The 22,115-nt window shown below is 44.6% G+C and overlaps 1 protein-coding gene across 2 annotated transcripts; it reads left to right on the top strand.

The window, feature by feature from the left end:
• Positions 1-850: 850 nt before the first annotated feature.
• On the top strand, positions 851-16,566 carry FDX1 (ferredoxin 1). Of its 2 annotated transcripts, XR_006171994.1 has the most exons (5): positions 851-1,017; positions 5,129-5,253; positions 9,303-9,432; positions 12,593-12,754; positions 14,301-14,386. XR_006171994.1 is itself a non-coding variant. In XM_042838966.1 (4 exons), exons 1-4 carry the CDS (start codon positions 854-856, stop codon positions 14,413-14,415), a joined length of 534 nt encoding a protein of 177 aa, XP_042694900.1. In that variant the 5' UTR covers positions 851-853; the 3' UTR covers positions 14,416-16,566. The 2 variants fall into 2 exon arrangements, 1 of the variants encoding a protein (XP_042694900.1); XM_042838966.1 differs by lacking the exon at positions 12,593-12,754 and having other exon boundaries at positions 14,301-16,566.
• Positions 16,567-22,115: the final 5,549 nt, after the last annotated feature.

Raw genomic sequence — 22,115 nt, 5'->3', positions numbered from 1 at the left:
TCCAGGGATGGGGCACCCACCACCTCTCTGGGCAACCTGTGCCAGTGCTTCTTCCTCATATTCAGTCTAAATCTCTCCTCTTTGAGTCTGAACCCATTTCCTCTTGTCCCATACCACAGTCTCTGTTGAAGAGGCTATCCCCTCCTTTCTTACCCACCCCCTCCCCCCAAATTTAGGTTCTGGTCAAAACGTGCAGCCCAACACGTGCACAGCAGAACGCCAACTTAAGGCCACATGTGGTCTGTAATATCAAGGAAATATCAACGTTTCCATACTGAAATTTGAGCTCTCCTCCTGACAAATCCCCTGAGGGCACTGCTGCCCATATGCTGATGCCTGTGTCTTAGAAGTTCGTCTTCTCTCAGAAGAAATAGCAACGAGGATCCGGGGAGTCAAGAAGTCCCTTATAGAGCAAACCGGGGAGGGGACCAGTTCAGGTCGAGCTCCACGGGAGAACCTGCCGGGAGAACCTGCCGGGAGAACCTGCCGGGAGAACCTGCCGGGAGAACCCGGGCTCGGATTTGGAAGCTGGGATCTGTCACCGCCTGCGGCGAGCCCGGAGGGAACGAGGCGGGAAGGCCGGCCCTCGACACGAGCCGCCCTACGCCTCTCCCGTACCGCCTGCAGCTACTCGGCGCTACGCGGCGCTACGCTGCGCACTTTGCGTACTGCCGCTCCTCCCGACTCGCGGAACCCTCTCGACGCCGCCAGAAGGGGGCGGGAAGTGCCTTACGTGGATGGCGTAGACCGCTACGAAAGTCGCCGCAGCCCGCGCCGGAGGCGTAAGCGCCGAGACTTTGCCCCCACTCCTCCCGCCGCCGGCGCCGAGGCCTCGCGCTGCCCGCCCGTCGCCATGGCCGCTCCGGCACCGGCCCGCCTGCTGTTCCGGGCCGCCGCCGCTCCCTCCCGCCGCTGGTTCCTCTCCGCTTTGCCGGCAGTGGGGACAGGGCCGAGCTGCAGCGCCGCGGCCGTGAGAGCGTTGCGACCGCTCAGCCTCTCGGCCCGGACGGCGCGCAGGTAAGCGGCTCGGCTCCGCTCGGCTCGGCGGGCTCCTCGGGGGGCGGCCGCGCACGGCGCAGAGCTGCGGGGCGCCCGGGGTCGAGGGGCGGTCGCGCCGGGCGGCGCTGCTTGACCTTCCCGCCGTGCCCTCGCCGTTTCCCGGCCTTGTCAGCTCCGTGTCGGCCCCGAGGCGCTGCCGCCGCTCCTTCCCGGCGTTCGGCCGGGCTCTGCATTGTGGGTGGTCCTGCTGGGCCCGGTGGCTGGGGGGAGCCCGGGGCTCGGCCCTGGAGGTGTTCAAGGCCAGATTGGATGGGGCCCTGGGCAGCCTGGGCTGGTATCAAATGGAGAGGTTGGTGGCCCTGTATTGTGGCGGGGGGGTTGGAGATTCATGATCCTTGAGGTCCCTTCCAGCCCGGGCCATTCTTTGGTTCTGTGTTTCTGGGACTGCTGGGTGGCTCTCACCACCGTGGTTGGAATCAATCCCAAGTTGGAAGGGACCTGTAAGAATCATCGAGTCCAACTCCTCTAGAATTACAGAAGTTGTTTCAGTAGTTCGCTTTTAAGCTCTCCTCTAGGTGCTCTTATTTTGTTCCAGCAAATGTTCTTAGTACAGAATGCAAGGAACTTTTTAATCCAGGTCTCCTGTATGCCTGCTTAGATCTCTTCTCTGAGTGACCCAGCCCAGTGCCCTAAAATAAGTCTCCAGTGACTTGCCCAGGCTATCAGTTATTTTGAGGTCAAAACATAAAAAGGTCTTTTAAAGTATTGCCAAGACTTCAAAAATCAAAGTTGCTGCACTAGTTACAAATGGGAGGAGATGGATCACTTAACAGTTCTCTGCTGCTGTTCAGTTCATTTGCTGTATGCTTAATTTGGGGTACCCTAGTGACATTTGATAATAATGTCGATAGTACTGTGGCAATCATATGAAGGAATGAATTTTAGTAGCAGATAGCTTAAAAAAATAAGTTAATCTAAGCATGAATTGGGATATTTATGCTTTATGTAAATCACATGAAATATGTTTGGTTCTTTCCGGGAATCCTGAGGCTATTTATGCTTGCGTAAGATCTGGCATCTATTTCATGTTAATCTTCCACGTGCAGTTCACGAAGTGGTGGGGGTTTTGTTGCTCTTGTTGTTTTTGTTCTTGCTTTTTTTTTTCTCCATGTAGACAAAAGCCACGTTGCTTGAAATTCATAAACCCTAAGCACTGTTCCACGTATGTCTGATTTTTCTTTCAGTGGAATCTCTCAGTTGAAAAGATCTGCACAGTGTGCATTCTGACCCTCTGACTAGTGATGTACTTGTGCTCCTGAAAGCATTTTCACAGTCAGGCTCGTGTACTATAACGCTGCAGTGATCTGTAAATTGAACTTTTTGTCTGTGTCAGGGGGACTTAAGATGGCAATCGCAGGAATCACAGAATGGCCCAGGTTGGAAGGGACCTCAAGGATCATGAAGCTCCAAGCCCCCTGCCACTGGTAGAGCCACCAACCTCTACAATTAATACTAGATTAGATTGCTCAGGGCCCCGTCCAACCTGGCCTTGAACGCCTCCATGGACCGGGCATCCACAGCTTCTCTGGGCAGCCTGTTCCAGCACCAGGAAGACAGATCCTACTGGAAGACCAAAGTGTCTTAAACTTTGTTACAAATAAATCTCAGTTTCGGTGATCAACCAGGTGGATTAATTCTCATAGGAAGGATTAATTTTGTAATGTCCTTTAACAAAAGCTGATGACTTAAAGGCGGTGCTTCACTTGGGCATGTCCAGCCCTAGCGCTGCCCCATAGCTGGCTAAAGCCAGTGTAAGATGGTGGCTGCAGAAAGAGGGGTGCTATTCCTGTCGTCTTGTTTTAACCAGATGTGTCATGTAACAGGTAGATCTGACTGTACCAGTTCTGCTGTTCATATGGCCGCGGGCTTCCAAGATTGGTTTTCAGCCCATTCTGTTTCTGGCCCAGTTCACTGCAGAGCACTGCGAGTGCTGGAGGAGGAGGGAACAAAGGAGGGATGGGAAAGCCGTTGATTATCTGACACTGCTGTTACTGCAGTCTGAAGTGTGATCACCAAGGAAGATAGCCCTATGCGTGTTGTGAAAACCACCTAGGGAGGATCTCTTAAGGAGCCTCTTAGGAAGGTTCCTGTCATCTCACAGGATTGTAGTCAGACATCTTGGTATTTGGACTGTGTTACTGATGATTGCCTTCTTTTGTAGGGGAAGAAAGGATGTGCTTTAGATATTGAACAAATATTTAGCACTTACGTGGGCATAGATGTCTATGCATGCAACTGCATCCCTGTCTCCTGCTAGCATCATGTTTGTCATATTGACAGAAATGTTTTGGTAAATGAGTGTTTGGGTGAGCTCTGGAAGGACTTCTTGAAGAACCTAAAGTAAAAAAATAAATAAAACCAATTAAAAAAACAAAACAAAAACATTGTTGGTGGTTTACTTTAGCTGTCAGAATTGGAATCTATACTTTTGTGGATGCAATCTAAACCTGTCAGTGAAGTTGACTTTTGGTGAAGGCAGTGAATTTTGCACTTGTGTGTCTGGGAGAAGGATGCTGGTTTCCTCTCTTTGCTGTGGGAAGTAGTAATGCTGAGCGGGGGAGTGGAAAGAAGAACACAGTGGTAACTTAAACCTTTGCAGAATGGCTTGCTGGAAGTGCTGCCCTGCTACCACAGGTGGCTGCAGAACACCAATTGTATGATGTGAAGATGCATCTTCTAAGATTTCTGAATTTCATTATAGTGTGAGCTTCATTGGAATCATGTGGGCCCAGAGGGTTGATCCTTCCTTATTGATTATTATTTTGGAATGAATTTATGATTAATAGTCACCTGCAGTTGCCTTCCGAAGTAGGCTGAGGGGTGATAGAACAGGAGTTGGACACCACATCATGATGTGATAGCAGGTACTGCTGCCAACTGAGCTTATGGCTGGTGCAAGTGCATTAAGTGTAGAGTAGTGAGCATGTCTGTTTTCCAAAATGAGCTTCAACTTTAATTGCTGGAACTGCATTTTCTTTTCTAGCCAGTTCCAAGGATGGTTGACTTGCTGATGTTTCAGTAAGGCCACTTTTAATTTTTTAATATTCAGCCCTATAAGTTAGTTTCCTAGGAGGTGGCTTGGTTTTTCAGGCTTGTATGTGTTCTGTGTTGTAGATCACCTAAAGCCTGCAGTTATTACAAAGAGCATGTGTAATATGGAGTGAGCAGTTCTTAAACATGGATTTCACGATGAGGTATAGATGTTGCATTAGCTTTCAGTTTTTTATTTGTATCTCTCAGCATGTTTCTTCCCTGTTTCTCTAAGGAGTTTTTCTGGTGTTACTCACTTACCCTGAGAAAGAGCATAGTCAATTGTAATGAACTGTATTTTATTTGCTATTATATTAATGACTTTCCTTTAATTTGCATGTGAAAGGAAACCATATGGAACACACACAAAAAAACCCTGTTTTTCCATATCAAAAGCATTAGTCTTAAGAAAAATAATTCCCTTACATTCTGCATAAAAATTTAAGTATACACAAGTGCCTGAAAAGCAAAGCAGGACACTTTTCTTTGGTGTCTGTGTTGAGATTTTGATGCACTTCACTAGAATAAATATTTACAAGGTGAAATTCCAAGAGAACCTGCAGTCAAAAAAGACAAATACATTTGGACTATTTCTGCTATTGAATGGAGAACAGAATTAGATTTTAGAGGTAATAAAATGCCTTAAGTTCTAACCATACATGGGAAAATTCTGAACTCGTTAATTCTTTTTAGTGTTATCTACTAGATCATTTTGTAAATGCAAAGTGTGAGTTCACAGAGAAGTGCAAAGCACTTAAAGTCAGCTCTTTTATTTGTCAAAAATACAAATAGTCTGCCTAAAAGAAAGCTTTGAATCCCTTTGGCAAAAGGTGAAGCATCAGGATTCTGTATGGCTTCTAGTGACAAAACGTAAGTGAAGGGGTTTTTGGTGTTGTTTTTCATGTCTTTGTGTTTAATGTCACCAGTGAGTGCCTGCACCTGTTACAGCTTTGAAAAGTGTTGTAGCAGTATTCGATCAAATTTAAAGGTCTAGAAAATAATGCATTTGCTTCTTTGGTTTTATTTTGCCCTTTTTCAGCTCAGAAGATAAAATAACTGTTCATTTCATCAACCGCGATGGTGACAAGCTAACAGCCAAAGGAAAACCTGGAGATTCATTGCTGGATGTTGTTGTTGATAATAATCTAGACATAGATGGTTTTGGTAAGTGGATTCCTTAAATACTACATTCAGTGTCTGGAAATTAGGATCTCTTACCAGTTTGTTCGTAAATATTTATGAATGTATTTGTAAAACCTAGGTGTGGAAAAGAGTCCAAATAAAATACTTTTTTTTTTTTTTTTTCCCTGCGGGTGCATAGAATATTTTGGATCTAGTTCTTAAAAGTTGGTGTGAGCCTTGCTTGAAGGAATTAAAGGAGGATAATGGTGACAGAATGGTGTCAGGGAGGAATCTGAAAAATAATAGAATGGTTTAGCTTGGAACAGACCTTGAAGACCCTCCAGTTCTACCCTCTGCCATGGGCAAGGGCATCTCTCAGTAGACCAGATTGCCCAAAGCCCCATCCAGCCTGGCCTTGGAACACTTCCAGGGATGGAGCAGCCACCACATCTCTGGGCAGCCTGCTCCAGTATTTTACTGCCATCTGTGTAAATAATTTTGTCGTAGCATCAAATCTAAACTTAGCATTACTCTTTGTCCTATAACTTACACTCCCTGATGAAGAGTCCCTCTCCAGCTTTCCTGTAGGTACCTTTCTTTGGATATTAGAAGGCTACTGTAAGTTCTCCCTGGAGCATTCTCTTTGCCAGGCTGAACAAGCCCAATTCTCTCAGCATGTCTTCACAGGAGAGGTGCTCCAGCCCTCTGATCATCCTCATGGCCTCCTCTGGTTCTGCTCCAACAGCTCCATGTCCTTCTTACATGGGGGCCCCCAAAGCTGAATGCAGTGCTGCAGGTTGGGATCTTACAAGAGTAAAGTGCATGAGAACAATAATTTCCCTTACCCTGCTGTCCAGGATACAGTTGGCTTTTTGGGCTGCAAGTGGCATGTTGCCAGCTTATATTGAGTTTTTCATCGTCTTCCTTCTCCCCCCACCCTCCCCATTCCCAAGTCCTTCACTTCATAGCTGCTCTCAATTCATTTTCCACCCAGCCTGTATTTGTGCTTGGAATTGCCCCAACCTGGGTGCAGGACCTTACACTTGGCCTTATTGAACTTCATAAGATTTGCACAGGCCCACTTCTCCAGGCTGTCCAAGTCCCTCTGGATGTATCCATTCCCTCTGCTGTATCCTGATCATACCACTCAGCTGAGTGTTGTCTGCAGGCTTTTTGAAGTTGCAGTCAATCCCACTGTTTATGTCACTGACAAAGATGTTACATTTTGTCAGTGCCTCAAGGGACACCACTTGTCACTGATTTCTACTTAGGCACGACCACAACTCTGAGTGTGACCATCCAGCCAATTCTTTATCCACTCAGTGGTCCATCTATCAGATCCATGTCTCCAGTGCAGAGACAAGAATGCTGTGTGGGGTAGTTTCAAATGCTTTGTACAAGTGCAAGTAGATGACTCTTCCCTTATCCTTCAACACTGTAATGTCACAGATGGTCACCAGATTTGCCAGGCACGATTTGCCCTTAATGAAGTCATATTGGCTGTCACCAGTCACCTCCCTATTTTCTATGTGCGTTAGCATAGTTTCCATGAGGATCTGCTCTGTGATCTTGACAGTCACGGAGGTGAGAGTGACTGGCCTGTAGTTCACTGGGCCTTCCTTTTTTTTTTCTTTTTAAAAAATAAGGGTTATATTTCTCCTTTTCCAGTCTGTGGGAACTTCACTGAACTGCTACAGCTTCACAAATACGATGGATAGTGGCTTAGCAACTTCATCTGCCAGTTCTTTTGGAATGCTCAGATGCATCTCATCAGGTCCCGTGGATTTGTGTGCGTGTTCAGGTTCCTTAGATGCCTCGAGTCTGATCTCTTCCTACAGCAGGCAGTTCTTTATCCTCCCAGTCCCTTTGCCCTCTGTGACTTAATGTGGCTAGAGCAGTTGCCGATTAAGGCTGAAGCAAGTAAGTTTGACAACTTCAATCTTCTGCATATCCCACATAATCAGCTCTTGTTTCCTTCCAGAGGGGGCTCATGTTTTCCTTAGCCTTCATTGTATTGCTAGCAGTGCTTAAAGAAGCTTTTCTTGTTGCTCTCTGTGTCTCTGGCCGCATTCAATTCTATCAGGGCTTAACTTTCCTAACCTAATCTCTGTCTGTGTGGACAATTTCTCTGTGAAGATGAGAGATGCCACCTGTGAGATTTCTGAGCTGAAAGCTTCTGAAGGCCACACAAAAAATGCTGTATTTCTGACAGTGTTGAGTTACTTCCCTGTTGTCGTGTGATTTGAATTTGTTATTTGACTTTTTGTAACACATGTCGCTGTAGTACTTGAATGACCAATGAAAGAAGCAGCCAGGTATGTCAGTTTGCAAAGAAGAGCAAACACTTCTTACAGAAGAGGCGAGGTAAAGGAGACCAATGTGTTAGGGATATTCTAACTCAGTGCAAGTTCTGTTTAAAATCAAAACAGAAGGAAGCTTACCTCCTTTTCCTCCAAACTTTGGACTTCCCTTAGTTAGTTCACAGAATTGTAGGGGTTGGAAGAGACCTCCAGAGATCATCGAGACCAACCCCCCTGCCAAAGCAGGTTCCCTACAGCAGGTCGCACAGGTAGGCATCCAGGCAGGTCTTGAACATCTCCAGAGAAGGAGACTCCACCACCTCCCGGGGCAGCCTGTTCCAGTGCTCCGTCACCTCACTGTAAAGAAGTTCTTGCGCACATTTGTGCAGAACTTCCTATGCTGCAGTTTCCGGCCGTTTCCCCTTGTCCTGTCTCCACTCACCATTGAAAAGAGTCTGGCCTCGCCATTCTGCCCCCCACACCTTAGATACTTATAGACCTGGATCAGGTCCCCTCTCAGTCTTCTTTTCTCAAGGCTGAACAGATCCTGTTCACTCAGCCTTTCTTCATAGGAGAGATGCTCCAGGCTCCTCACTGTCTTTGTGGCCCTAAGCTCCATAGTGGTTACAGGCTTCTGACTATACAAAGCAAACTTTCAGAGCATATGTTTAAGAAATAACAATACAAGTAAAGCAGAAAGTGGGATTACAGTTTTCATGAATGAATATATAGCACAGAGCAATTCCAGAGTGGGGGGAAAGTATGCTAGTTCAGCACAACTTGAAACGTGACCTGTGTTTTATTTAAGTATGAATACATGCCATTGCTGGTAATGAATCTTTAAGATTCTAAGGAATATTGTTATGGGTTGTATACATTTGAAGAATAAACTAAAAAATGCACAACACGTTGACATAGCTACCTTCATTTATTATTATATGAATCTATTGTATAGGCTTATGGCTACTCTTCAGTCTACAGTTAAGGTCCTCTCATTTCATGTTAATATCAGCCATGTTAAAACATTACAGTAAGGTGGAGTAAAAAGGATAATGTTGTCAATAGACTGTAAATGATGTCCAAAATTAACATTTGAGATACGTTACTAACCTTTAATTTACAACATACTGTATCAACTTCAATAACAATTTGGTAATGAAGCATCATACTAGAGCAGAGAAATAATGCATTGGAAATAATGTGGAAATGTATGTTCTTTTTAGAGGGGGGACAGATGATGAAGAAAAATATAAAATGCAGGTGTTATGTGTTTACTTATATCACTAGGGGGCATCCTATGTGCAGTAATGGTAGAAATGTGTGCATAGAAAGTGAACTATTGTACAATTCAGGTGCCTTTGAATAGTTTGCTGCTGCCTTGCAGTTGCAGTAAGACCTCCCACTGCTCAAACAGTCACTTGGTGTGATTTTTCTTTTCTTTTTAACCTATTTATTACTATTTTCCCCAGTGTTAGAATGCACAGATTGTTGATGTGGCAGCTTCTACATTAAGCACTTTACAGTTCTTTAAAGTTTTCCACATGTATTTTTGTGTACGTAAAGACATATTTTCAAAACTGAGTCATGCAGTACAGTATCGTGCTTGGTTTGAATATGTGCTGCTGATCCCATTGTGAAGTGTAGCAGCACAGTGCTTTCTGTGCAGTTCTTACCGTGCAGTCTGATGACGAGTGACACTGCTGTTATGTTAGCATAAACATGTTCTCTATTAAAGCATTGTTGTGAAGTTCAGTTATTTGGAATTTTCTGTTAACTTGCTGTTCTCTTTAGGTGCATGTGAAGGAACGTTAGCCTGTTCAACTTGTCATTTAATCTTTGAAGACCACATATTTGAGAAACTAGATGCAATTACTGATGAAGAGATGGACATGCTAGACCTGGCATATGGTCTCACGGAAACGTAAGGCAACGTAATGCTTTGCTATGTCACTAAATGGAAAGGAGGGTTTGCAAGTGGAGCAGTCCAGTGTTCTTAAAGTGCCTTAGTGAGCTTGTAATGAATAGCTGCATTCTGTTACATGGATAGGACTGGCAAGTTGAAATTTTGAGTTCATACTAATGTTGGTACTGCTGATGAAATGTTGATGAAAATGCTGTCCATTTTTGTGAACCTGAACAGTGGTTCTTCATAGTTGTCTGACGTAGGAGTGTCAGGTACTGAGGTCTGATCAAAATCCCAGTTTCTTCAACAGAAACTTTGCTACTGCAGTCCTGTTTGTGAACTTCCTTCTTGTTTCCCTTCTGTTTTCTGATCCCATCAACCAGCACTTAGTTTATTTTATGGATGTGTTTACACTAGTATTTTAGTTTGCATCAGACCTTCTTTCACAGAACGGTAGAATAGTTACTTGGAAGCCATCTTTGGGCTCCTCTGGTCCAGCCCCTGCTCAAGCAGGGCTACCCAGAGTAGGGTGCCCAGGGCCATGTCCAGGAGGCTTTTGAATATCTCAGAAGAGGAGACTCCATGGCTTCTCAGGCATTTGTATCTGTTGATAAGATCTCCCTTGAGCCTTCTTTTCTCCAGGCTGAAGTGTTCCACACAGCTGTGTCCCCACTCATGTCAGAGTGTTTCTCAATCATACAATCCAGATACCACTTGGGTGAAACTAAGCCCAGTGTGCTCCAATTCTGAATGGGCACTTCAGTGCCTACAACTAGACTAGCACAAGTTTGAAGGACCCCTCTGTTCTTCATCCCCCCCACTGTCACATGCATAACACGGACGTCACGTTCTCATCTCGGAGCATTTCATTTCACACATCTGTTCCTAGCAGGCTGGACCACTGTTCCTAGTGGGCTGCACATAGCCTGTCTCAGAGAACATAGCCCACATGAGGTGTAAGCAGTTGTGCTGAGTGAGGTTTATTAGCTTTTTCCTTCAGGTTTCAAAGGAACTGCTTGCTGAAGTTTCTGCGAGTCTTTCCAGTGATTTCAGAGGACTTTATACCTGGCCTGTATGGTATTTATTTTTCAGTGTCTCTGCAAGGAATTATTTTGAATTAAGCCTTTTATCTTCTTTTTCCAGTGACACTGGAATCTTGTACAGATCTTTTCTGCATGACAGTACAATTTTTTTTCCTCATTTCAGCCAAGTGTTATCTTTTTAGGAGATTGAAAAGGCAAAGAAGTCAAGCTGAGAAACCTGTTTCAGCTTCTATTTTACTCTGTCTTTTAATTAAAGGCTTAAAACAAGTTTGGTTTTTTTTTTAATTGAACAACTGAAAAGCAGTAGAAAGCCAGAGTTCTCTGTTTAAATATTAGTTTAGTCTGAAGAATTTTGAGAGAAAATAAATTTCAGACCTTCTGAAGACTTCGGTGTTTTGTTGGTTTTTCCTATCATCATGTTATTCCTGCAGCCAGAAATCTTTCATGTGTGAAAGGACAGCTTTCTGAAGGAGAATGCTGGAGTGATCCTCATGTTTACTACAGGTTGCCTGGTGTCATGCTAGTGCAAAGCTTTGTAACGGCGATGGGGCAGAGCATTGCAGGAAGTTTAAGGATAAAAGTTATTTCTTGTCAGTGACTCTGGAATTGGAAAGGTTCAACTAGCAGCTGTTGAGAGTATTAATACCTCTTAAATGAAGGACTGATTAGAAAGGCTAAAACAAACTTGTTTTGAACAACTTCAGAATAATAGGGGTTATTCAACATAGGAAAATGAGAGGGGAAGAAAGCAAACCCTGACAAACTGAATGTTTAAAAAATACTGAGATAAAAACCAAACAAATACCTTTCTACTTTTCAACAAGCTGTTTGTTCTTATCAGAAGCAAAAAGGTCATCTGTACGAGGATCTAATGGATGATGCAGGAGCTGCACTTAGAATACAAAGAGATAATGTAACAGCAGATGTTTTTTGCATTGTTTGCTCTGGAGATGTTACAGGATCTCCGTGCACTGGAAGCTTTCTTGGCATGGGATTTCCTGAAAGATCTCTCGTAGGTGTCCATGGAAGAAGCAGTACTACAAATGAATCAGTAGTAACACATAGAAAGGGTAGGTAGTATTCACTCAGGAGCTCTAAAGGAACTCAGCTCATTGCTGAGCTACTCTCTGTCAGGTTTAATTAGTTAGCTTAGAGTGGCTTCCAAACGATAGGAATGGAAGGTAGCAGGCTATTAAAAAAACGTTATTGGCTGTAGAAGGCAGTCAGTCCAGTTCCATACTGGATGCATTAGGCCTGTGTCTATTGCCTGTTGCTTTTTATAGCTTTTGCTGAATAGTGGTAAGGAAACAATTCAACAGAGCTTTTTAGGCAGAAGTAACAGATATCGGAGTTCTGAAATGAATCACAGAGCAGTGACTTGGCTTCCAAGTCCTTGACTGAGTACTGCATTGCTGCAGGGTAAGAGCAGGGGCCCTGCAGAGGATCAATAGTTGGTCAAAAAGTACTGTTTTTCAACAGGATAGAAGGACATGAGTGTCTTATAAATGTAGGTGGTCAAGTGGGATCTGAAGTTCATCTGTGCTAGATTTTATGCATTGACCATATCTGGGAAATAATAAGGTGAAGACAAAGGTGGTGAAGTTTGTATACAGTACTGTATTACTGTGTAAGAGAAAAAACCAACCCTGATTGCACCTTGGAGAATCTTCTCCAATTGATTGATGGGAACAGAATTTGATGTTGATTAGATGACAAAATCATAGGGGCTGGAAGGGACCTCTGGAGATGACCTAGTCAAACCCCCTGCCAGAGCATGTTTCCTACTGGAGATGACACAGGAAAGTGTCTGGAAGGGTTTTAGATATCCCCAGAGAAGACACCACAATGTCTTTGAGAAGCCTGTTTCAGTGCTCTGTCAGCCTTCCGCTAAAGAAGTTCTTCCTCATGTTTTACAGAACTTCCTGTGCTCCAGTTCGTGCCTGTTGCCCCTTGTCCTGTGGTTGAGCAGCAATGAAAATAGAACAGCCTGTCCACTTGACTCCTGCCCTGTAGATATTTATGAGCATTGATAAAATCTTCTCTTCTCCAGGCCGAACAGTCCAGGTCTCAGCCCTTCCTTAGAGGGTGCTGCAGGCCCTAATTATCTTTGTGGCCCTCTGCTGTTCTCTCTCTAGGTTTCCCAGTCCCAGAAGAGTCCTTCTTGAACTGGGAAGCCCAGAACTGGACACAGTACTCTAGTTGTGGTCCCATCAGGGGAGAGTCTAGTGGGAAGGATCACCTCCCTGGACCTGCTGTGTATGCTTGTCTTCATGCACTCCATAATGATGGAGAGGCAGGTGAAACAGTGGTGGCTTTACGTACTTGAAATGGGCTGTCAGCTAGCTAGTGTCTTTCCAGGAATGTCTCTTTAAAGTTTGATATTAAAAAAAAAAAAAAGAGGGACGTCTTTAATATGAGGTAAAAACAGATGAAAAAAACAACAGCAACAAACAAAAACCCAACCAGAAAAAACTACTGTGCCTAAATACTGATTAACTGTCAGTCTTTATACTTGTGCAGCACTGACTTCCTACTTAAATACCAAGATGTATAGGTTGAATTAACTGAGTTCCTTGAAAAAGCAGGGAAGTTAGCCTTGGACTCTGATGTTAAAACAGTGGAGAAAGATGCTGTGCCTTGCTAGGCTGAAGAAAAAAATGGGAGAGAGGATTAATTCAGTAGTGACTATTGAGATTAAAAATGATTTGAAGAAGCTGTTTAAGTCTGTCTTATCCAATACACAAGCTGTGTTCAATCACTTATTTCTGTGAACATGTTTTGATTGGGTGGGTGAATTTTTAGGGTCAATAAAGATGCTGTTCAGAATATATTCCTGTTTTTTCATGGAGTACCATCATCCACTTTCTCATTTAAAAAAATCCAGTTATCCTCAGCTGTAGTTTGCTTCTTTGTTTATGAACTGCTAAAAAGTTGGCAGGCTTCTTTAATGTGTGTAATTTCTGGCACCTGTTGTGCTAAGCTTGCAGTGAGAGAATTGTGAAGAGACAAAATTTTAGACTTTAGAAGTTGCTGAAGCTATGATTTGTGCATGATAATAAATCTAGTTGTGTCCCATGTGGTTCCATTACCTTACCACAGAGGTTTTTTTTGTTAATTTAAGTCATGGGAAGATATATTTTCTTAGATACCTGCCTAAGCACTAACCGTGTTAGGAGGAGGTAATTGGATATTTTGTCCTGTAAATATTTAAGGAAAAATGTAGAACTTCAGGTAGAAACTTTGTAAAAAATCAAAAATGTTTGACTTGGGTGTGAACTTTTAGAACGATACAAATGACACAAATGGAAGAAGTTCCTAATCTCTTCTCAGGCTGTAGCTTGTTGGGAAGCTGTAGAAGTTAAACTAGCCCAGGCTGTCAGGTGAGCTGTACAAACGTGTGCTCTGTTTTCTTGAGCTGTCTTAAGACTGCAGGTGAGTCAGTCTCTGCTTTTACTGAAGCTTTCCATCCGAGTGCCTCGGTCTCTTCGCAGATGCTGAGTGTTCAGTGGCAGATCAAGTGTCTGCCTACCTTTGGCTGAACTATGAGTGAGTCATTGGGAATGGGAGGGTCACCATTTGTACAGCAGTGAGAAGCACTCAGGTTAAACTTCCCAACATAAATATCCCAAGTTAAGGATGTAAATCTGTGACCATGATTGATATCACGTATATTTGTGTTCATGCAAGCAGTTCACTGCTGGTCTTGGTTATGACCATGCAGTAGTAGGGGATTGGTTTCTGGACCGTGAAGTGTTTGGGCTGGCTGAATGTTGGGGAAGCAGGGCTGTAAATACTGGTAGGTGTGTGGTTGGCTAGAACTAAAAACAGTGTTATTTCTTACAGATCACGTTTAGGCTGCCAGATCTGCTTGAAGAAGTCAATGGATAATATGACTGTTCGAGTACCAGAAGCTGTTGCTGATGCTAGACAATCAGTAGATTTGAGTAAAAACTCCTGAAAGAAAGCATCATAGGAGTTTTGAAGAAGCTTGATTATTTTTATAACTTATTTTTAAATGTGTAATTAAATATGGAAACTTACATAATTGTGAGTTATTTTATATGACTATCTGTACTAGATTAATGCTATTTTAATTTTTCTTTATAGAACCACCTATATTTTTACGCTGCAGATGCAATAATACTTCTAACTGATGATTGGACTATAAATGCTAACAAGTGTATTACAGATTTCATATAATTTTACTCTGCCAAAACCTTTGTTGATGACTGAGAACTGAATCACTTCTACAAGACTTGCAGAACCCCTGGGCATTGCTAGGTGTCAGGCCTAGATCTGTTAGCAGGACTTGTGAGGCTGCAGGTCTTTTTCAAATGTTGCTTTTAAAGATACATGCTCAGAACTAATCTGCTTTCTTAGTGAGTATGATACTTCCTTTGCAAGTAGTGGATTTTCAGGATAGTTGTGTCCCAAATTTATGAAACTTACTAGAGATGTGGCAAATCCCATCTCACAAAAATACTGTTAAAACCATAAAAACGAGGGGCCAGTGCAGAACATGGGCACATGCAGCTTGGTTTTCGCAGCACGCCGCAACTGTGGAGATTGACGTGGCTTCCAGAAAAGGCTTGGAGCTGTTCAGCAGGAACTAAATGCAAACTCCTGCCATTCTCTGAAGTTGGATAGCCGAATTGAGATTGAAAAGAGCATGGTTTGTCAACAGAAACTTTGTTCTGAAGTATATTTTTCCCATAAAGATGCACTAGATTTCTCAGAAGGGGTGGTGGGACACCGATGGTGGATTATAATGGAGATTAATGTCTGAGAAAGTTCAGTTGGGTCTTATTTCTGTTGTTCTAAAGTAGGCTAAAATGAAATAATGTGTCTAAGAGGTATATTGGTTTACCTGCTCTGTTGTCAAAATAACTAACTGCAATGGTTGTCACTAATACAGTAGTTATTGCTGTTACAACACTCTTCTAAGATTTGGGGCATATTTTAATGTATGTAATGTTTATTTACATTTGAATGATTTAATGCATTCATTAATGCTTTGTTTGAACTGGTGACAATGATGCCTAGGCATCTTTACCTGCATTATTTATTGTATTTACAGAGAGGAAAAAAAAACCACCAACTACTATTTTTCTAGTGTTGAGTATTGAAATTATTTTGAACTTCATTGGGAGGGGGTTAGGGCAGAAAGTCCCTGTTAGAAAAATGAATATTTTCTAGAGCTTTATTGGAGAAAATGGATCCAGTTTGGGGTCCTTGATTTCCTCTCTCAGCAGGTGTTCCTTTGTTTTGTGATGCTCACTTTGGACTTCCACTTAAAGCAAGGTATGCTTAATGTGCAGGATTGCTCAGAGGACATTAGGGAGTTGGAAATTTGCTCTGTATCTCATCTAATTACAAGTACAACTTCAGAGTTGAAATTTCCTGGTTTTTTGAAAGCTGGAGAGAATGACATTGTAGAAGTGTTCTGAAGGTACCGCTGTCTTCCTTTGTAACTGCTATGAGCAGCTGTAATTTAGAGGTTACCCTTCCACAATAGCACGAGCTCATGTCTGTGTTGCCTTTATCACAGTTGCATTTATACACTGCAGTTCTTATTAAGGATTAAACTTTTATAATTTTTACATGAGATGCAGCTCCTTAGCTTCCAAGAGTGAGAACTCGGATCGTAACCAGATGTGCTGTGTCTTACATGAGGAAGAATCTGAAGTTTCAGGAGATGTGCCATTTCAGGGTGGAGTGTGTTTGTGGGGCTCTCTGTTATTACAGCACCAGGCACTTCTCCTGGAGGGAATCCTGAAGTGCTTAACACTGTCCTGAACAAATGTGAAAAGGCTCTTGTCCAAGTTTTCCTTCAAATACAAGAGAACAACCTTGGTTTACATATGCTGCTTCTTGTTACAAAGAGTTTGAGTCTCCTATAACTGTGCCAATGGAAGGAACAGCAGGACAAGACACGCACAAAAAAAAACCCTTCGAAGCTTCATTTGAACTCTGGAAGTATTCCATGGTTCGTATAAATAGAAATCTCAGAAGACAAAAGAATGGGTCTGCGATCCCCAACACGCACATCTCACATATACTTGTTTCCTTCTTGTCAAAGTGATTTGCAAATAAATCTTATTTTATACCACTTTCTGACACACCTTGTTTGTATTGATCTGTGCTCCCTTGGGATGTGTTTCTGGGTATAAGGTGAAACTTCAGTTAGTGCGTAGTCAAATGTACACATGGACTATTGCTTAATCTCACAAAGCATCCAAACTAGTTAAAGATGGTTTTTGTTTACTTCCACGTATGACGAAAAATTACAGGTAGCTGGTTTTCTAAATGCACTTACTTTTTCTGTTAAAACATGAAGTCAGTGGGTCCCTCCTGTCTTCTCAAAAATAAGGAGAAAGGAAGAACTGATTTTCTTCTTCTAAGCTTTAGTTTGCAACGTGGGGGGGCAGAAACAGATTTTTGACTCTGTAGCAATGGGAGAGAACTGCCTTCTGACCTGCACAACTTCAGTGTGGTTTCTGAGGCTAGGAGGGCCCTTTGGGTTTGCTTGCATCTTTAGCAAGCCGGGCCAAAAGCAAAGGTCTGGTAACCTCTTCTGCTCTTCTCGGTGATGTCTGGGGCTCTGGGCAGCATCCCTCCAGGCCCTTAAAGCGCAGTTGGGTGAGACTCCTGCTAGCTTCTCTTCTGGACAGGGAAGCTGTCTGCAGGGGCCAGCAGACCCTTCCCCATTTACGTCACATCTGTGCTTGTGGAATTCTGTTTTGTTGCTGTTTGAAGGATATATGGAAGGGAAGGAAGGAGGTGCCTCGCAGTTTCTCAGGTTGGCATCTGGTCCTGCCAGGGGAGGTTACCATGGAAGGAAAAAGCAAATTCTCCAGGTAGTTTAATTTCTTAGTAGGAAAAACTCTTAAGCCCACCACTTTTGTTATGGGGCTCTGAAAGATTTAAGGTAGCTTTATCCACTTATTTCCCATCCACATCAGAGGCAACCTGAATGAAAGGGTTTGGAAAAGCTACAGTGAATGGGTAAGGACAAGAAGAGTCACTACAGCCTAGATTTGTTTTGCTTGCATAAAAGGCAGTGTGGTATTTGAAAATGGGATAGACCAAAAAATCCTCATCCATGATGGATCTTCAAGGGAGGAGAGGGGAGAAGAGAAACTCAAGCTGAGTAATGAATATCAAGCAGCAGAAAACATTAGGAAGCGGCTGCAGCTGCTGTAGATGACTCATAATTTTTCCTCAAATGATCTGAAAATATACGAAAAGGGAATGGGGATTTTCTGCATTGCACGAAGACATGGAAAGGGGCTGTTGTCTGTCTGCATGGATGCGTACATCCCTGTGCCCCTGCGGGCTGGAATGGAGCTCCCCTCCTCCCACTGCACTGCCAGTGTGTGTGAGGTGTGCCTGTGTGTGAGATCCTGGGCAGTAAAAGAAATAGGAGGTTTGTTTTCCGGCCTGGTGGCTGCCTCCTTTTTTATGAAGTCAAATGTTTTCACGTGAACCATTTTACAAAGGTCTTGTTAAAAGTAATTTCTGGCCAGCAGTGCCTTAGCCTTTGCAACTGGGGCACATGCTTTGCCTAAAGCTATGGCCTCATTGTGTGCTGAGCAGCATCTCCAGGACCTCTTCCACACCTCTGAAGCTCTCTTGACCTTGGCCCAGGAGCAGGAAGGCTGAGTGTTCTCTGATGCTGCCCGTGTGCAATCAGCGATACTGCCAGTGTGCAATCACTCCTTGTTCCTGAAGCCCAGAAGGATGGGGATGCATCCTACCTCTGGAAAAAAAAAAGAAGAGGGATAAAAAATGTTTTCAGCATGCTTGGAATAGCCTAGGTTTTCCTTCCCATTTCTGACTCTAATTTTGGAGTATCTGTGTCTTGGAAAACAGGTCTGAAATTCTGATGGCTGACCCCAGGTGGTAAGTAGGACTGAGCTATAAGGGGTTACAATCCTGGGGCTGTGTCAAAGCAGCTGTGTCTGCTTTCTGTGCAGGCTGGTACCATGGTGTCAGCTTGGGCTCCTACAACCACCATAGGTAGGTATGTACATGCACTGTGTCTGTGAGGTCCCCAGGGTTTTCCTCCGTGTCACTGTACCTCTCCTCCTTTGTGTTCTTGGGGATGAGCCTTCGGCTGCTCACCCTGATGCTGTCCAGTTACAGGACAGGGTTGATGGTTCTGGTGTTTCCAGACTCATGGCAAGAAATGGCTGCAGGGTCAGCAGCTGCCTCCTGGTGCCCCACAGCCTGCAGGCTCCAGGGGCAGCTGAGGCCCTGGCTGCTTTGGTTTTCCTTCCTTCAGCAGGGTTTTCTTCCTAATGATCATAGACTCACAGAATGGTTTGGGTTGGAAGGGACACTGAACTCCATCCAGTTCCAATCCCCTGCTCTGAGCAGGACTGCCCCCACCAGCTGGGGCTGCCCAGGACCCCATCCAACTTGGCCTTCAGCACCTTCAGGGATGGGGCACCCACAACTTCTTTTCTCCTAATGTCTAACCTAAATCTCCCCTCTTTTTGTTAAAAATTGTTCTCTTTATCTGCCTGTGTAAAGAAGTTGGTCTCCTCCTTCTTGTAAGCCTCCTTTCAGTACTGGAAGGCTGCAGTGATGTCCCCCTTCTCTTCTCCAAGGTGAACAAACCCAAATGCCTCAGGCAGTCTGCAGGAGAGGTGCTCCAGCCCTCTGATCTTAGATTCCTTTGAGATTTCATTTGAAAAAATCCGAGAACTAAGCAGCAAATTATGTATGATGTTTGTGAAAGCACACAATTTCAATAAAATCAACTTTATCCGAAAATTTTACTCAACAAATTTAACAGATACTCAAAGTTTATGCAGCTGCCCAGCCACCTCTGGCCAAATAACTCATTTTTATTGGTCTTTTTGACATTTTGGAAAGCAATGTAATGCTCAAGATTTTTCAGAACCTGTAACATAGGGTCACTTTAGGACGTCTTCAGTACTTAACAGAAAAACATTATGAACCAGCCTACCAGAATTAAGTAGTACCATGGACTGGTCAGCCTGGAGAAGAGGAGGCTCAGGAGGATCCCATCAGTGCCCATAGAAAATTGAAGGGAGGGTGCAGAGAGCACAGAGCCAGGCTCTGCTCAGTGATGCCCAGTGCCAGGACAGGAGGCACTGGGTGCCAAGTGGCACACAGGAGGTTTCCTCTGACCACCAGGAGCAGTGCTGTGCTGTGTAGGTGATGGAGCACTGGCACAGGCTGCACGGAGGCTGTGGGGTCTCCTCCTTGGGGATCTTCCGAAGTCACCTGGAGGCTCCCTGTGAGGGGAGCAGCAGGGCTGGCTGGGCTGTGTGTGTTGGTGTGCACAGGCAGTGTGCTCTGGCAGGAATACTGCAGCTTTCACTTCTGAAATAGCTCTGTGACTTGTATCAAACAATTTATTTCAATGTTTTTGCTAAGCTAAAACATAGCGGTCTGTTTGTTTTGGAAGGACAGGACGCAGGCTGTGAGGACGGTCTGAAGGCTTTTTCCTTCCGTCACTGGATTTGGGTCAAGTGTTTGCAGACTGAAGCTGACAGTCAGAGCAACAGCCAGCTAAATGTGCTCCCAGGAATGAACTCAAATAACACTTGTCTCCCTCCAGGCCTGAAGTGATGACAAATTTTCGGCACCCTCCTGTATATTTCTGTATCTGGAGAGAAGGAGAAGCCCCATCCTATGGTTCTGGTAGGCAGTGCCTCATTTGGGAACTGCCAACCAAACCTGCGGCTTGGGCGCTCAGGCAGCGCTGGGCTTGGAGCCAGCGTTCATCTCTCACTTGCGAATGATTTGAAGAAAGGATTTTGCTAGAGCACGGACATTTCTGGTACCTGGCCCTCCTTGGAGGAAGGGTAACTTTACAAAACTGTGGGACCTGGAGGTCCAGCTGCAAGGAAGCGGAGATGTATCAAACCTATGGTGAGCGCGGTGCTTTATGATGTGCCTGGTAGGGCGCCAAGATGCTCAGCTTCAGTGCCCATTAACCGCCCATCGAGGCAGTGAAACACTGCAGCAGATGCCCTGCGGTTACTTCACACTTTTATTCTAGTAATTAATTCCACTTGCCAGGTAATTGGTTTTACCTCTTTACTGCCGTGCCCAGCCTCATCCGTTCGTCCTGCACCAGAGCCATGGCTGCGTATTTCCACACAGAGCATGGGGCTGCATAGCAGGAACCCTATATTCTCCCAGGAACTCATCAGACTTCAGTGTTTCATCAGAATAACCTGGGTTATTTAAAATACATAAGCATTTTCTGCTTAAATGCACTTTTTCCCCCTTCATGCAACTCTCAGATGCAGGCTGCTGGAACTGGAATTGCTGAAATTGCAGGCGAGCATCCCAGCCACCGAGCCTTCTTCTCACTGAAAAATGCAATGACTGCGATCATCATAACTCAATTAAGCTGGAAGAAAGAGGAAAAAAGGGTTGAAACCTGAAGCAGGAATCCTGCGCCAGCCTTCCCCACCGACAGTCATTAATCCCCTGGAACTGAACCTGGACGAAACTTCCCCTTCCCTCCCAGCTACCACATGCCTCATCTCTATGACACCAGTTGTTTTCTCTCACAGCTCTTTCCCTCTGCTGTTGAACATTCCTCTGAGATGAGGCCTTCCACCTTCATCCATGGCCAAGCCCCCTTGCCAGCTCCCTGGGAGGTTTGAGTCCATGTGCTCCTGCATCTCAGAGCTGCAGCTACAGTGTGATCCCATGTCCTCTCTTTCCCTTCCTCCTCTGCAGTACGAGTTTTCTAGGAAGGAGAGTCTTTCTTCCAAGCCATTACCAGCAAACCCTTGGATGCAGTGAGAGCATCCCATCTATTTGGATATGTTTGATTCAAAACTGGGTCAGATAGAGCATCCCTTGATCAACCACAGCCTGATGCTGGAGCAACTGAAATGCTACCTGTGGCCTGGCACATCCTTTGGCTTTTTAAAAGTCAGGTGGGACAGACTGCTCCAGAAGCAGAGATTTCATCTCGTCAGCTCACGGCAAACAAAAAACTGGGTAAGAGCCAGCAGTGTGCACCTGCAGCCCAGCAGGCCATCAGCACCCTGGGATGCATCAGCAGAGGGGTGGCAGCAGGAAGAGGGAGGGGACTGTCCTCTGCTGCCCTTGTCAGGCCCCTTCTGGAGTACTGTGCACAGGCATGGGGCCCCCTGTACAGGAAGGATTTGGAGCTGTTGGAGGGGGTCCAGAGTAGGGCCACTAAGATGATCAGAGGACTGCAGAACCTCTCCTGTGGAAGACAAGCTGAGGAAGTTGGGCTTGTTTAGCTTAGGGAAGAGAAGGCTCTGAGGAGACCTACTGTGGCCTTCCAGTACTTGAAATGAGCTTACAGAAAAGGGAACTGGCTTTTCATGTGGTCTGATAATGACAGGACAAGGGGGAATGGCTTTAAGCTAAAAGAGGAGAAGTTTAGGTTAGATGCTAGGTTAGAAGTTCTTTACTCAGAAGGTGGTGAGGCACTGACACAGACTGCCTGGAGAGCTGTGGGTGCCCCATCCCTGGAGGTGGTCGAGGCCAGGATGGATGGGGCCCTGGGCAGCCGCATCAGGTGGATGACAAGCAAACGATGGCACAGGGGGTAGAGTCTGAATGATCTCTCAGGTGCCTTTCAACCCTCTCCTCTCCTCTCCTCTCCTCTCCTCTCCTCTCCTCTCCTCTCCT

Source organism: Centrocercus urophasianus, unplaced genomic scaffold (assembly GCF_019232065.1).
Source record: "Centrocercus urophasianus isolate 14NV4802_14NV808 unplaced genomic scaffold, USGS_Curo_1.0 seq_9, whole genome shotgun sequence".
NCBI classification, from domain to species: domain Eukaryota; kingdom Metazoa; phylum Chordata; class Aves; order Galliformes; family Phasianidae; genus Centrocercus; species Centrocercus urophasianus.
Note: the sequence above shows the minus strand (reverse complement) of the source record. Positions and strands in the feature narration are given on the sequence as shown.